At 40.0% G+C, this 15526-nt stretch overlaps 1 protein-coding gene across 2 annotated transcripts in view; it reads left to right on the forward strand.

The window, feature by feature from the left end:
- The window catches only part of LOC114660839 (voltage-dependent T-type calcium channel subunit alpha-1H-like), a 55431-nt gene that overhangs the window by 20517 nt on the left and 19388 nt on the right, over positions 1-15526 (forward strand). Inside the window, exons 9-18 of one of the 2 annotated variants that reach the window (XM_051934118.1) lie at positions 3631-3782; positions 4874-5059; positions 5712-5829; positions 12409-12564; positions 12752-12839; positions 12922-13094; positions 13179-13358; positions 14615-14715; positions 15023-15146; positions 15376-15444. In XM_051934118.1, the coding sequence (XP_051790078.1) occupies positions 3631-3782; positions 4874-5059; positions 5712-5829; positions 12409-12564; positions 12752-12839; positions 12922-13094; positions 13179-13358; positions 14615-14715; positions 15023-15146; positions 15376-15444 (1347 nt within the window). Of the gene's footprint in view, positions 1-3630; positions 3783-4873; positions 5060-5711; positions 5830-12408; positions 12565-12751; positions 12840-12921; positions 13095-13178; positions 13533-14614; positions 14716-15022; positions 15147-15375; positions 15445-15526 lie in introns of both variants that reach the window. The other variant, XM_028813778.2, reaches the window with a different exon arrangement.

The raw sequence follows: 15526 nt of genomic DNA on the forward strand, positions 1-15526 counted from the left end.
ACAGAGTGTCACATCACATTCTCAAGCACTCCTTCTCTCACACCTTCCTCAAGCTGCTTGCTTGCTGTTATGATCATAACTTGCAGTTTCTTTTTTGTTGTTCAGTCTCTAAATATTCAGTGTACTGCATAATCTGGAAATGCTTACCTGCAATGTGCTGTTTTATTCCCCTATAATTCAGCATTATGCAAGCCAGGGCATTGATTGCAGTCATTGTTCTATGGCTACATCTTGTTGCTGTTTCAAATGCGATCGTTCTTCTTGGTGCGTCTTGCCTTCTGACTTGATGCGCTTACTGTGATTCATGCCTTTTCCTTAAAATTAGTGTACTTGCCTGTTAGCAGACTGTGGTGTGGCCAGAATTTGTTATTGTTCCAATATAGTAGCCCAATTCAATATAAGAAAATGTTTCAGCTAAAGGATGCAATTTATCATTGCAAGAATCTGAAGGAAATCTAAGCACTTCAGGATCAACAAACAGACGTGTGGATTATTTCTGAGACAGCAAGCAAGCAAACATACATCTATACGTGACATGAAATAGCTCTCCAATACCTGACACCATTCAGTCAAACATGTCCATAAAAATCATGACATCTCCAGATTTCCATTAAGCACTTAAAATACACTGGATTTTTAAAGCTGGTGTCGAGATCTAAAATTGTGTTTGTCATTCTTCCCAAATCAGCTTCAAGAAGAAGCAGCAACGCTGCCATTTCTCATTTAGGTCAGTGTGACTCCAGCCACGCCAGTAACTGGATTTTTGTTCACACTCAGGATAAATTGTAATAATTGATCAGTGAAGGTCTGAAAAATTTCTGTCTTATTTTGACAGGGGGCATATGATTTGCATTGATATCACATTGAACACTGCTGCCAGCAGAATGGGCAATCATTATCATCTTTAATACCCTCCAAAACAGGCTGTTCTTTTACAATTAAAATTACATTTTTTAAAGTAGTTACAATTATCAATTTCAACTATGTTTGATTTAATATAATATAATCATTAACAAATAAAAATTAAAATACAATAGTTTCTTACACACATCCCTCTGTTATTTAACTTGCTTATTCTAGTTTAGAATTCAGCAGAGCTGGCACCAATCCTAGCATCATGAGGCAGGAATCAGCCCTGGATGGGGCACCAGTCCATCATAAACTACACTCCCATGCTTATAACCGATGCTGAAATCGGTCCGTTCGCTAACGCTCACTTTCGTATACTGTAAGGTGGATAATATAAGGATAGGCCAATATCACCCCAAAGCGCCCCACCGTACGTCTGTCATGCAATATAGTCATCTTTCAACGGTCAAATGTGTATATACAGTGGTGTAGCTAGGGGCAGGCGGAGGGGGCAGTCTGCCCCAGGCGGGACATTTCTGGGGGCGGCATTATTGGCCAAAAGACTCAGTACAATTCATGTGTAAGCAGCAGGGTTGAGGAAAAATATCACCCATGAATGAAAAAAGTAAAATTCTTTGATTTTTATCCACCAATGCTTCAAAAATAAATTTCAGACTGTCCTTCTGTGATGGCATCAGACACAGCAGTTGAAATGTATGAGGCAATAACAAAAATAAACATAAACATTACACCGATAATAATTTCTAGGAAGATAAACAACTAATTTACAATTCATAATTTTGTTTCATTATCAGTCCGAATGCGTTCTTGCTCTGCGCAGAAAACACCCCCACATATCGCTTGTACACTACACTGGTTCTGGTTTTGCAAACAGAACACGGCTTATCAGTGCATCTATATTATATTCTTGTCTAGTTGATGCTTATAAATAACTACATGTGAAAAATGATTGCTGTTTCTCTATATATGAATAAATCTATGCAAAAATGATCTTAATTTTTCTCTATACATCATTTTAATTTTCTATTTAAATAGGTTAATATATTCAGATATGTTGGAGGGCGGCAAATTGAAGCACCACCTGCCCCGAGCAGCACGAATTCTTAGCTACACCACTGAGTATATGTGAAAAACACAGTTACAAGGCAATTTTAGCAAAGCCAAGAAATATACAATATATAAAGGGAAAGCATCCTTTTTCCTCCCCAACACAAAATAACCCCTATAAGTGTGAATAATTATATATACAGTGAAGCACACACCCCAGGACCCCCTGAAGTCCACACAATAGTTGAGAGTTTGAGTTGTCTTATTATACTTGGTGGATGAAATGCACAAGCCGGCTTGAATCTGAATCTTTAAATGTAAAATGTTTCAACTTTCAGGCCTGCGCCATTATAAAAGTAAGAACTTCAACGACCTCACCTGGGTCCGCTAGTTGTAACTAAATGCAGGATTCATGTCCCTGGAGACAAACGCTAGATAGGTTTTTGCAGCTGTGGTTCCTTATCATGACCAATGCAGCTGCTCAAAGTAGCCAGCCCAGCAGTTCACAACAGCAGTGTCATCCGTAAGGACCAATTGGACTTGTTCATCAGTGTTAAGGTTGCTGAGAATTATAATAAACATAATTCTGTGCTTTATATACAATATAATCCTATCTATCTATCTATCTATCTATCTATCTATCTATCTATCTATCTATCTATCTATCTATCTATCTATCTATCTATCTATCTATCTATCTATAAACCACAGAATTATATGATTCATATAATATTTATATACAGTATATATCATAAGCGTGTGTCTGTGTCATCTGCAGCAATAAAAAGACAATTCTGGGATGCTGGCCTTAGAGGCAGAATTTCAAAGAAAAGGCCATATCTGAAACTAGCAAATAAAAAAGAAAAGGCTAAAATGTGTAAAGGTTTGGAATCACACAGAAGTCCACCATCCAGTGTCTGTGTTCTTTTCACCATTTTACCTTTTCTTTTCACCTCTGCAGATCTGGCATGTACTATTTAAGGAAGCAGCCAACTAAGGACTTGCAGAGTAAGACGTCTGTTTCTCAACTGCAGACTCTGACATACTTAACCTCTTGTGCTGTTCTGCATCCTAACCTCCCGCTTCTTTTCTGTGCTGGTTAGGTCCTTTTGCCCTCTTCTTTCAAGACAGTAGTGGACACTGATGTGCGAAAATAATAGTGTTAATGGAAGTCAGACAGTTGTGTTGTCTCTAAGTGTTTGTAAGTCAGGGTATTTTTTATTTTTAAAAATGCTACTTGACCAAATTTTGCTATCCTGGGAAATTGCATGATACACCTAAATGGTGGAGACAGCCCTGAGTAGGTGGACCAAAAAGAAGGACAGCACTCTTGGTTTTGTTCAGCTGGAGGAAGTTGCATGTCATCCAGTATTTAGCAGTCCAGAAGACTGATTAAAGCAACCACATTATTGAGCTTCAATGGAAGATAGTCCTTAATATCACCTGTATAACAATTGTAGGAGATGAATTAATTCTATAATAAATCAGGATCTTGTTTTATTTATGGAAATCATTTACTTTGCAAATAACATTTTTACAGGTGCCTACTGTGGTAGGTGATATATAAGATAATGGTTGATGTGTTTTTGCCACCTACTGTTTGTGTTACTACTAATGTTTCTGAAACTGCATACTCGTTGTCTCCTAAGAAAGTCCTTCTAGCCCAGAAAGACCAGTGTCACATATTTACTGATGATTATTGTTTTGTTACAGCCCAGAGAGCTCACAGATGCTTTGGAGATCAGCAACATTGTTTTCACCAGCATGTTTGCCCTTGAGATGCTCCTGAAGCTGCTTGCCTTTGGTCTCTTTGGATACATCAGGAACCCATACAACATATTTGATGGAATTATTGTCATCATCAGGTTAATCTCACTTTTATTTACAACTGATACTCTAGAACATGGAGTTAGGAATGAATGACTTATTAAATAAGCCCAAAAGGGAAGATGAAATTGCACCAAGGGACTGAGGCTATTAGACCCTTAAAGAAGACAGGATTTGTTATGGGGTTCATTGAAAAAGACTAAATGAATAAGTAGAACCGGTCCACAGGATTAACAGAAACAGTTAGCGAAAAGGATTTTGCCATAGGACATTATTGGGCAAGGTCTGCAGGAGCACACTGGATCGATACAGAGTAGTAATGGAATTAGATGCCTCTGTAAATGATTGGGTTAGTGCAAGTAGACAATTTGGGACTAAAGTAACCAAGAAATTAGAACGGCTTTATGGGATATGAACTTGAGAGGGAAGATAGAGTTAGATCAATGGAAATGGAATAAGTCCTCTATGATGGAGTAGAGGACGGCACAGTGGCGCAGTGGTAGCGGTGCTGCCTCGCAGTAAGGAGACCTGGGTTCGCTTCCTGGGTTCTCCCCGTGTCTGCATGGGTTTCCTCCCACAGTCCAAAGACATGCAGGTTACGTGCATCGGCGATCCTAAATTGTCCCTGGTGTGTGGGTGTGTGTGTGTGTCCTGCGGTGGGCTGGCGCCCTGCCCAGGATTTGTTCCTGCCTTGCGCCCTGTGTTGGCTGGGATTGGCTCCAGCAGACCCCCGTGACCCTTTGTTAGGATATAGCGGGTTGGACGATGACTGACTAACTGACTGATTGAGTAGAAGGTACTCTTCTCATGGTTGAGATGAATGTTCTTGTAGTAACAAATATGACACACAAGTCCTCCTGTGTACTATTAGTTATAACAAATATAAAAGGGGTTGGCATGGGTGACAGCGTCTTCTAGATTCTTGTTATTTTACTTGGGCAACCTTCCCATTTGTTAAAGCACATTTTCTACACCCAGTCGTGAAGTGGAGGGCACCTTGAATGAAACCCTCTGAGTTAAATCGGTGCCTGATGACCTTGTCCATATCACACTATGGTTTAATGAGATGACAAATGCGACCTTACCATTGCTCTCATCCTGACAGTTCTTTCTTCTAATATGTCACAAGCGTCTGGGAGATTATCGGTCAGTCAGATGGAGGTCTCTCGGTCCTCAGGACATTTCGACTTCTGCGGGTCCTCAAACTTGTGCGCTTTCTGCCCGCACTACGACGTCAACTGGTGGTGTTGATGAAGACTATGGATAACGTGGCTACTTTTTGCATGCTTCTCATGTTGTTCATCTTTATCTTCAGGTAGGTTAAATTAGGTAATTGGGGTGGGGTCTTTTTTAAATAAATGAGAACATCCAGTGGCAAAGCTGTTCTTCTAAAATAATAATAATAATTAAAATGATGTCAAAGTGGCACAGGGTTTAGTACTGGTTCCTCATACTATATTTCTAAAGTTCTGTCTTCAAATTCTAACCCAGTCACAATCTGTGAGAAGCATTCAAGTGACCTTGTAAATACACTGGAACATAGCATTAATTAAAATTAACATTATTAAATATTACAGAAATTTGAAATAAATAACAGTCTCTCCATTTAAAAATAATGAAAGGGGTAAATAACATCTGTAGACAAATAGTAAGATTACCAGAAAAAATAATAAAAGAGAATGTATATTCATAATGCTGTTGTTGTCTCTTACATCTAAGGTCAGCGTGATTATTAAAAATTGAGCGAGTGCTGATGTGTTCCCTTTGATAGACTTGTGCCTTGTCTGTGATTTCTTGCTTTCTTGCACCTAATGTTTAGGAAATAAGCAGGTTCAGAAAATTAAGGAGAGAATGCATAACAGAATTGGGTAGGCTGTGGAGAAATACTGGAAAATGTTTGTCATTTTAGGGATCATCTCATTCAGTGTTGGGATATTGTGCCAACCCTGCTTGATTTCTTGTTACAGCATCCTTGGAATGCATCTCTTCGGTTGTAAATTCAGCCTGACCACCGACAATGGAGACACCATTCCCGACCGGAAGAACTTTGATTCCTTGTTGTGGGCGATCGTCACTGTTTTCCAGGTACTAAACTGTAAGGAAACAATCTGTGGATGAAAGGCACACAATACAAATGACACAGTGTTAGCATCAGGCCTGAATCTGTGTATTTCCTTTTGCAGCTGAAATATAAATATATGAATGCTTTATAAACTGATTAACTTTGGCACCAGGAAAAATAAAAATTAAATGAGGGCCTATGAACATCTGTTATGTAAAGTCATGTTCACTATCCCAGTGATATTCTCAAGCTAATGCAGCCAGTATCATCCCAGAAGTGGACAAGCTTAAGGAGCAGTGGAAGCAAACTGACTTTGTGCATTAGAACAAATTGTTCACCTCTAATGTTTCCTGGGATCTTAAAGCCATTGCTAGATTTCACCTTGAATTCAGAATTTTAAAAGATTATTAAGAACTATTGGAGCTAAATGCCTATTGCTTTTGGTAGGTGTTTTTTCACTGAATATGTCCAGAGATTACTATAGATATGGTTGACATCACATATTAACCTAATATATTTTGTGAATTGTGTATTGACAGACCACATGGGCCACAAATCCTGCTGCTCCATATCTTTGAAAGCATGCTTTTCTTTGAATTTGTCACTCTTACATTCTGAGATTTGGTGAACGTGTCACCCTTGTTATGTCAATCATCAGGCTGATACAAGAAGTTGCTAGATCAAATGGTAAGGTGGGGATTTAGAACAAGATCAGAAATTTATCAGGCTAATTTGAACTTCACTCTGGAGTGAACTTCACTTCCTTCACACACAAAGTGACAGTTAAGAAGCTCAAAAAATCAGAAAGCTACACAAAATGACTGCTCTAAAAATGGAAGGCTGCACGAAATGACTGCAACTGAAAGACCACATGGCATTTTATTGTGTTTTAAAAGTGTTGTTTTAGATTTTGAGTTAAATATAGGTGTTTTCCCACTGTAACAAGTTTTTTTTTCAGGAAACAATGAGTTCCTGTATGATGTAGGCGCTGGGCCACTTGTGAGTCCTGGCCATTTTTATGTGTTGTATGCCCACTGCACTAGAGGAACTGTAATCTTTTAGCAAAATATGTGACATGCAAAGAAGAATGATGTGGGGTAAAATGCAGCATGATTGGGAGTTCACGGGGGTAGATTATTGCTTCAATGTAGTGAGTGCATTGCAAAGTGCACCATGGAGGTGGCTATGCAGAGAGATGTGAAGTGCTTAGCGAAGAGCGGTACTCCATATGGTCAACCAGACAACACAATTCATTCCCCTAATCCAGTGGTCTCAAACTCCGGTCCTGGAGGGCCACAGTGGCTGCAGGTTTTCATTCTAACCCTTTTCTTAATTATTGACCTGTTTTTGCTGCTAATTAACTTCTTTTGAATTTGTTTTAATTGACTTGATCTGGAAGACTCAAACCACTCAATTGTTTTTTTTCCTTAATTAGCATCCAAACAATAATAAGATATAAAATTAGCCTAGACATGACCAGCAAACTGTGTCCAGCACAAAATATCTGAAAATAAAGAAAGATGAAGGTCTCAGGAATGCTAATCTGCTCAGGTCCACAAAACATTTTAATAGTGCTCTGAAAAAAGAGAAAATCAATAATTTTGCAAATGTATGCCATTGCACAATGAGAGCAACAACAAGACAAGTAATTAAAGAATGTGTTTAATTAACAACAAGAATCTGCGCCTAATTAAGAAACTGGTTGGAGTGAAATTGGTTGGAGTTTGAGGCCCCGACTTAGTTGGTCTTCTGTTGGCTCACTCACTTAATTTCTGTTTGGGTGCCATTTAAGGAAAGAAATGAAGCAATTCAAAGAAACGATGAAGAAGTTCAGGGGAACAAATCTTAAAAAACAAGTCAATTAAAATGAAAGGAAAAGGAATTAATTAGCAGCAAAAACTGGCCACCAATTAAGAAAAGCGTTAGAATGAAACCTGCAGCCACTGCGGCCCTCCAGGACCAGAATTTGAGACCACTGCCCTAATCCTACCCTTGATAGTTCCTGGTTGAACAAAAAATACATACACTGGAGTAGTAGCACGAAAACTACCAGGAACTTCCTGCCAGGAACTACAAATGGTTTGAGTTCATGTGATGGGAATGCACAAAAGTTCCAGATTTTCTAAATAGTCTTTGGTTCCTGAACAAAGTTCCTGTGGTGTGAAAATGCCTTATAAGTCACATTAGTAGTTTCATCACTCTGTCTCCACTAAGAGCATCCAGCTCACTTACCAGAAACAGGACGTTATATGAGAATCCCACATCTTGACAACAAGGGTGATTTCACCTTTACTCTGCAAGCACACACAGTCTACCACTTGGACTCCTTAATTTCAATGACCACAAGTTTATAATCAGTGCACCACCTCTTATCAGAACCCAGGAACGAGTAATGACAGAGATACGTCAGTTTATCTTTTTATTCAATTGCAGTCTTGTTAAACTTGGCAAATAGAATTAAGCCCCACAATTCTGGCAATCTCTAGAAAAGCTTTACACTCCTCGAAAAGAACTGTTAAATATTTAATAATACTTTTTAAAAAGTATATGCAGCCAACGGAGGTATAGGAACTCAATAACAGTGGCACTGGCCTGTTTCCCTTTACTCTGCTTTGCCTTGCAGCTTGATTGAAAACTGGTAGCTGTTCTTTATTATCTGCTGTTATCTGCTTCTCACTGTTTTGCTTCAGCAACATCTTCACAAATGGGAGCCTGTGTTAGTCCTTTAAATATATCAAATTATGCTAAAATGTACTTCTTTTCAAAAAATTTCAGTAGGTTTGGGGAAGTGCATTTAAGCTTGAAACCAAGAAGCACTTCTTTACTGAAAGAGTTGTTGGAATCTGGAATAAACTACCGAGTCATGTAGTTGAGGTAGAAAGAACCGAGCTTGATGGACTGAATGGTCTCATTTGTCCATAATATATGGTATCTCAACACTTAATCAATAGCTTGATTGGTTCGTCCATATGTAAATGTTCCTAAGCTTTTAGAAAGACCATTCTTTTAACAATAATGTCTTCTCTCCAGCCTTCCTTTACCAAACATGAGGTCCCACAGGGTGTAGGTTCCTTACATGGTTGCTGTCAGCACATACTTTAGTGTTCTCAGCTCGCCCTTGAGGATGTCACATGTTGGTTTCCAGCTGCATGTCTCCCTCAAATATCATAATAATGTAGTGGAATAGTGATGAAACATGGGTAGTCAACTAGGCATTTGTATTGCCTAATAGCCACACGTCTACTTTATAGCAAAACAATAAGATCCCATAGTGCAGTGTGATTGGTCAGTATGGCTTTGGTGATGCATTCAAAACAGGAAGTGAGAGTGTTAGACACATGAGGAGGGGAAATGGTATAAATCCAATATGCATTTCCAGTAGCTCTTATTATAACACATTAGTGTATACACTAGAACGTGGCTATGGTACTTCTTATGTATAGTTATATAAGCATGTAAGTGTATAATACCCAGAATTATTGTGAAGTGGGAAACAATGAAAATAAAGTTATAAACATACATATTTTCAGTGGTCCACTGTAACCCTGAACTGGATTAAGCCATTTTGACAATGTTACCCTATGTCTATAAAACCTGGTTTCAAGTGGTGGGATTTTGATCAGACAGAGAGAAGTTTCTGGCAAGTAGAGTGAGGGCTCAGGCCAGGAAATTCTTAGAAGCTTGCCTGCATGGTGGACTCCCGCAAAGTGTTGCACTATGTTGGAATGTCTCAAGGAAGGGAGATTTACCATTATTTGGCTTGATGGATTGACACCAGGACGTGACAGTCCCATTGTACATTGGTTGACATATAAAGGCTTATGCATCCTCCACATCTGTAGGTGACAGCGGAGTAAACTTCAGGGACCTTGCTGTTGATTGGTGAGGGCACATAGCTGAAGAGCAGCCCTAAAGTACTGGCCATACAATAGCATAGAGATGAAGGATACAGGAACATCAGGTGACCTAGTGGCTCAATATCTTTGAATGCCAACCTAAGCACCCAAAATAAGTCTGTGGTCAAAGCTCTGTTGTAAGCTTCATGTAGAAATTCAAATACCTGTGCCTTGATACAGCAAGTTAAGACTACAGTTGGGGAAGATGGGACTGACAGCTCTTTTCAGCAGGTAGGAAGGCTGACTTGTCTAAAATGCAGAGTGAAAGAGTCAATGTGGGGTTGACAGGGGAGAGCTTGTTTCACATATATGCTAGAAATCTATAAAGATGTAACAAGGCTTTTTGTTCAAAGGAGCACAAACAATATTATTTATCTTGGTTGTGAACATGCTTTTAATATAGGGCATCATGAGAGTTTAAAAGAAAAGAGAGTAAAAGAAGTGTAAATTGAACATGAATTGTGCAGATTAGTACAAAACTGGTGCAAACAATAAGTTATGGTGCTAGTAATGTATTCTGAATAAGGTGATAGCAAAATTTGGGTACCTCAGGACTCAGTTTTGCAGACAGTGATCTTTATAAGTTGGATCAGTTTGCCAGTAACACTAAACTAGGAGGACTGGTAGATAACCTAGAATAATCTGATGGACTTAGAATTCAGATCTGGACTGATAATGTAACCTAATAGTAGGGGAGGTTTGAATTTTGAAGAACGTAGGAGTCATAGTGGACACATTAGTGTCCATATCCAGACACTACAGGGTGATTAAAAAGGCTAATAGGATGTTGGGTTACATAACACACTGTATCAAGGAAGTTACATTTAAGATGACATCACATTTGGAATATTGTATACAGTTCTGGTTTCATTGTTACAAAAAATGTATAACAGTGCTGCAGAAAATCCAGAGCTGAGCTATTAGAAACAATTGTTCTGTTGGGTATGAGCTACATAGAAAAAATGAAAGTGCTGAATCAATTTTGTTTAAGGAAATGAAGATTAAAAACTTAAAAGCATTTACAATTATAAAGGAAAGTAGTAAGTAGATGTCATCTGATACTATAAAGTTAGTTCTTCAACAAGAATTCAGGGACACAAGATGGATAGATAGAACTTTATTTGTCCCAAAGGTAAATTTGATGGCAGATGGTTAGGGTTAAATTTCAAGCAAACCCTAGAAAATACTGTACTTCTTCACAGAAAGAGCAATAAATGCATGATAGTAAAGCACTTCTTTACTGAAAGAGTTGTTGGAATCTGGAACAAACTACCAAGGTGGACTTTGGGGACATTGAAATCACTATTAGGTGACTAGCGATCAACCAGCTACCTTGAGTTGAATAACCTGTTTCTGTAGAAACCTTTCTTACGTTCTCAAGTTCTTACAAATGAGGCAATGATAAAATAGAGAATGGGACATTAGTGGTGAAAGCAGGGCAAATATCCCCAGAATCAGAAACGAATTGCAGTGCCAGTTTGCAGCAGACTCTAGAGGGACTGTGATGGGGTGTATGGCTTTAACACAGTGTGTTGATGTGTGCTGTTATATACATCAGCACCTCTGGAATAACTAGGCAGGGCAAACAAAGTTTACTATAGTAAATGATGGAAATTATGATAAATCACAATAAACCATTGATCATCTGCACTCAGCAGTCTTTATGTCCAACCAAGATCTGCATAAGCCAATGGTCAATTATCAGCCATCAGGAAAAACAGATATACTTCATCTGAAAAAAGAAATGGGATAAACAAGGAAAAACATAAATATAAAAGATGCAAAAGTATTCTTTATGTTTGACACTTCTCTTATAATGCATTGTGTAAATGTGTGCAGGGCACGGTCTAAATTATATGCACACGGTCCTTTGCTTCAAGCATATCTGAGATAGTCCCCTTCAAACCCCCAGAAAAGTCTGCTGTCCGTTAACCAAATATTTAGATTAAGTGTTCAATCACACCCACGGTGAAAAGATTGAAGTGTCTGATCACCTCTTGCAATGGTGTAGTAATCCCACAACTATCCTTCTGCAGTTCCCAGTGATGGTAGTGTGAAAGAAAAATTAACTGCTTGCAAGCTACTTAGGGTTAATAGCTGACAAAGCCGTTTTACTATAACGGCAGGTTATTCATACAGGCGTCTGTCATAAGACAGGGTGCAGTAAGCTGACCCAGGACAACTTCCAGTTTCTTTAGGAACACGTCTATTTGACACAGGAAAGATGACCTTTCTTTCTTTAGGGTCTATCTGACAAGTAAAAAAAATAAGAACAGATGGCCCATTAGTGTAATAAAATAAAATGCTTAAGTAAACAATATTATGCTTTTTGATTAAATAAGGGGAAGGGGAAGGAAGAAGATATTATAAAAAGCCAATCGAAAAATAGAACTTTGCTCTTCTGCCTTGCAACGTAGAATCCAGGTACTCATCTGTGACTGAATAAAAATCTAATTGATTGAACAATTCCTGTCATCCTCGGTGGTGGGAGGGGGGTTCTCCTACAGATGGCACTTCTCAGTTAGTCCACCTTGGTGTCATGTCACAATGCCCATTACATGGGTTTAACACCATTCTGGGCCTGTAAGAAGTAATGCCGAACAAAAATCCTGGACCTGTGAAGTGTTCTCTTGAAGATCAAGGTGTCACTACTTCTCCAAATACTTCTTTAGTTTCCTTACTTACTCTTGATATTTCACTCCACAGATCCTCACCCAAGAGGACTGGAATGTAGTTCTATATAATGGGATGGCATCAACCTCACCCTGGGCAGCCCTGTATTTTGTGGCTCTTATGACTTTTGGCAACTATGTGCTCTTTAACCTTCTAGTGGCCATACTGGTGGAGGGCTTTCAGGCAGAGGTAAGAATTGCACAGATAAGAGAAGTATAATCAGGCCTCCTACACATTTTTTTGCACCCGTAGAAAGGAACTATCAATTGTGTAGGCGCACATGTATCATTGTCTATATATCTGCATGTCTGTCAATGTGCAAATGTCTTTGTGTTTGCTAGTCTGATACAATAGCATTCCACTCCTCTTCACACAGGGAGATGCCAGCCGTTCAGACAGTGGAGAGGATAAGATGTCAGGCACCTTTGACGAGGATGATCGACTGCGGGATCCAGCTCCTGCAGGTGAGAGCCACATATTCTGGTCTGTTTAGGATGAGTGCACTTTGCACAAGGCACTAAAGTTAGCGTGTCTGTGCTTCTGCAGATCCAAAGATGTATTCCCTAATGATGAATGGCCGCATGGATTCCCGGACAAGTGCTGCCCCTCCACTCATTATGCGCACTGCGGCCACGCCCATGCCCACGCCTACATTCACAGAGTCGAGGCGAGGCAGTAGCGCCTCCATCGAACCAAGCTCATATGACCAGAGGTCTCTGGTGAGTGTCAGGTTCCCTACACAAATGGGAGGAATGATACAGGGAAACACAGTAACCTTTCTCTCTTTCTCTCTCTGTCTGCAGTCCAGTTTGCGCAGCTCTCCCTGCCCACCTTGGGGTGCTGGCAGTAACTGGGGTAGTCGCCGTTCGAGCTGGAATAGCTTAGGTCGGGCACCCAGCTTGAAAAGGAAGAACCAGTCAGGGGAAAGGGAGTCTCTGCTCTCCGGAGAAGGGCGCTGCAGCTCAGAGGAAGATGACTCAGAGGCAGGTAGCGCTGGAGCAACATCTCTGCGGCAGTCTCTGGAGCTGCCTGAGCTCCTGCACGTGCCCCCTCTGCGCCACCACTCAGAATACCACAGCAAGGCTGGCCATGTTCCCCCAGACTTCCTTCTACATCTAGACAACCAGAAGGATGACTGTGAGGAGGACATAGATGACGTGAGTGCAGCCTCAAGGGGGGGTGGTATAAAGGGTGGACACGTATACTGTCCCTCTGAACTCCTAAGTTCTCACCCACGTTAACTATCACAGTCATCAAGATCTAACCAGCAGTATATTACTTTCTTCAGACCTAACTCACACTAACATGGATAAATATGAAAACATATCTTTTTATATTAATTTTGACTGTCCAGCTACACTGAAATGGCATTTTTGACCACTGGAAGCATTTATTTTCCAAACACTCGCAAAAGTGTATAAATTTTGAAAACAACAGGTCTTTACGTAACACTGTGGATGGTGAAAATATACAGTAACCCTTCAAAAGCACTGACATATGATTGTCATGACTTTCTGTAGGGATGGCCCTTTCCTAACTTCTGTACATCAGCCAACGGGTACTGCATCTTGGAACTTCAATGTGTTTATTTTAGCAGGACTCCCACTCTGTAATTTCCATGGCTTTGGATTATACTTATTTGTAGCTTTTAAAGTAGTTGTGCATTGTCTGTCCAGACAAAGACTTCCAGTTTAATATTTCCTCCAGGTGTGCTTTGTTTTTCTTATGCTTTCGGCATTTTGATTAAGTTGGCGTTTGCTGTTAGCAAACATCTGTTGCTCTTGGCTGACAAACTGTATATGCCCAATAGGACAAATTGATGTCTTTTTGTAGATAACAAACTTTAAGAAAAGTACTGACAATGCTAGTATTGATGAAATGAAAATAATGCTTTCAGATTTAGTTGATAGTGTGCCTTAGCCTCCCCTTTCTCACCCACAAAGCTCCTCTAGGCCACTCAATTGTCACCCAGTTTTCCAGCTCTCACTCACTCTGCCCCTTCACATGCTCACTCACACAGTCCTTCTACCAACTGCACAATTCTTCCTGCTGTGGTAGCTGTGGTGCTAAAATCACGTTCATCTGCAGCATCATGTCATGAATGTTACTTGACTGGAAGGACATTATGCTCTCTGAGGTGGCAAAGAAGTGAACAAGCACAATATGAGAGAAGTATGCGAACAGTCACGAGTCCTTGTAGGGCACAGGGCTGAGCAGGTACTCTTTGTTTACTCCTTAGAATTTCTGCTTCAGAGTGAGGAGGCTAATTGAGGCGCACAAGCCTGAGTGGTGCAGGGAGCATGAAGACTGGGCACTGTATATGTTCTCTCCTCAGAATGAGTAAGTCCTACATTTTTACTTGTAGCTGCATAGTTCATGACACATTTTTCTCTGTGCCCACTCAAACTGGTAGAGGCTGGTAATTAAGTGATAGTGTTTGTTCTATTAAAATAGCCCAGAACTGGGATAAGCAAGGGTACTCCTCCCAGTTGTCACTTCCTCACAGGTCTGAGGCCTATCTCCCTCCAGCCTAATAAAGGGTCACTTAACTGACCCTGCATCCTTGTTCTCTCTATGTGAATTATTGTGCTTGATCTTCCAACATACTACCTCCCGGTCTTTCACTGCATTACTCTTCTCCATTCAGGTTCCGCATCTTGTGTCAGAAGGTCATTGCCCACAAGATGTTTGATCATATCGTTCTTGTCTTCATCTTCCTGAATTGTATCGCCATTGCTTTGGAGAGACCAGAGATTGATCCACACAGCACCGTGAGTCTCTGGTGGCACAGGGGGCATTGGCATGTACCATTAGTTCAGCTAATTTGATCCAAGAGATCAGAGGAGAGGCCACTAGCTGCAGGTAGAGCGGGGTGCTCAAGAAGGGACAGAGGTCCACTGCTTGCTGTCCCTCCTGCCTCATGAGTTGCATGTGATGATATGCTGATGTCATGTGATAGATGACATATTGACTTCTGTTTTCATTTCTCTGTTTGTAAAGGAGCGCATGTTTCTGACTGTCTCAAATTACATCTTCACTGCCATTTTTGTTGCTGAAATGACAGTTAAGGTAATTATTCTTTTCCTCTCATTTGCATTAACTTTATTTTGTGACGTTGCTCTTCTTACTTTCCTCATGAAACCAATTTTCA

This window comes from Erpetoichthys calabaricus, chromosome 11, assembly GCF_900747795.2.
Source record: "Erpetoichthys calabaricus chromosome 11, fErpCal1.3, whole genome shotgun sequence".
NCBI classification, from domain to species: domain Eukaryota; kingdom Metazoa; phylum Chordata; class Cladistia; order Polypteriformes; family Polypteridae; genus Erpetoichthys; species Erpetoichthys calabaricus.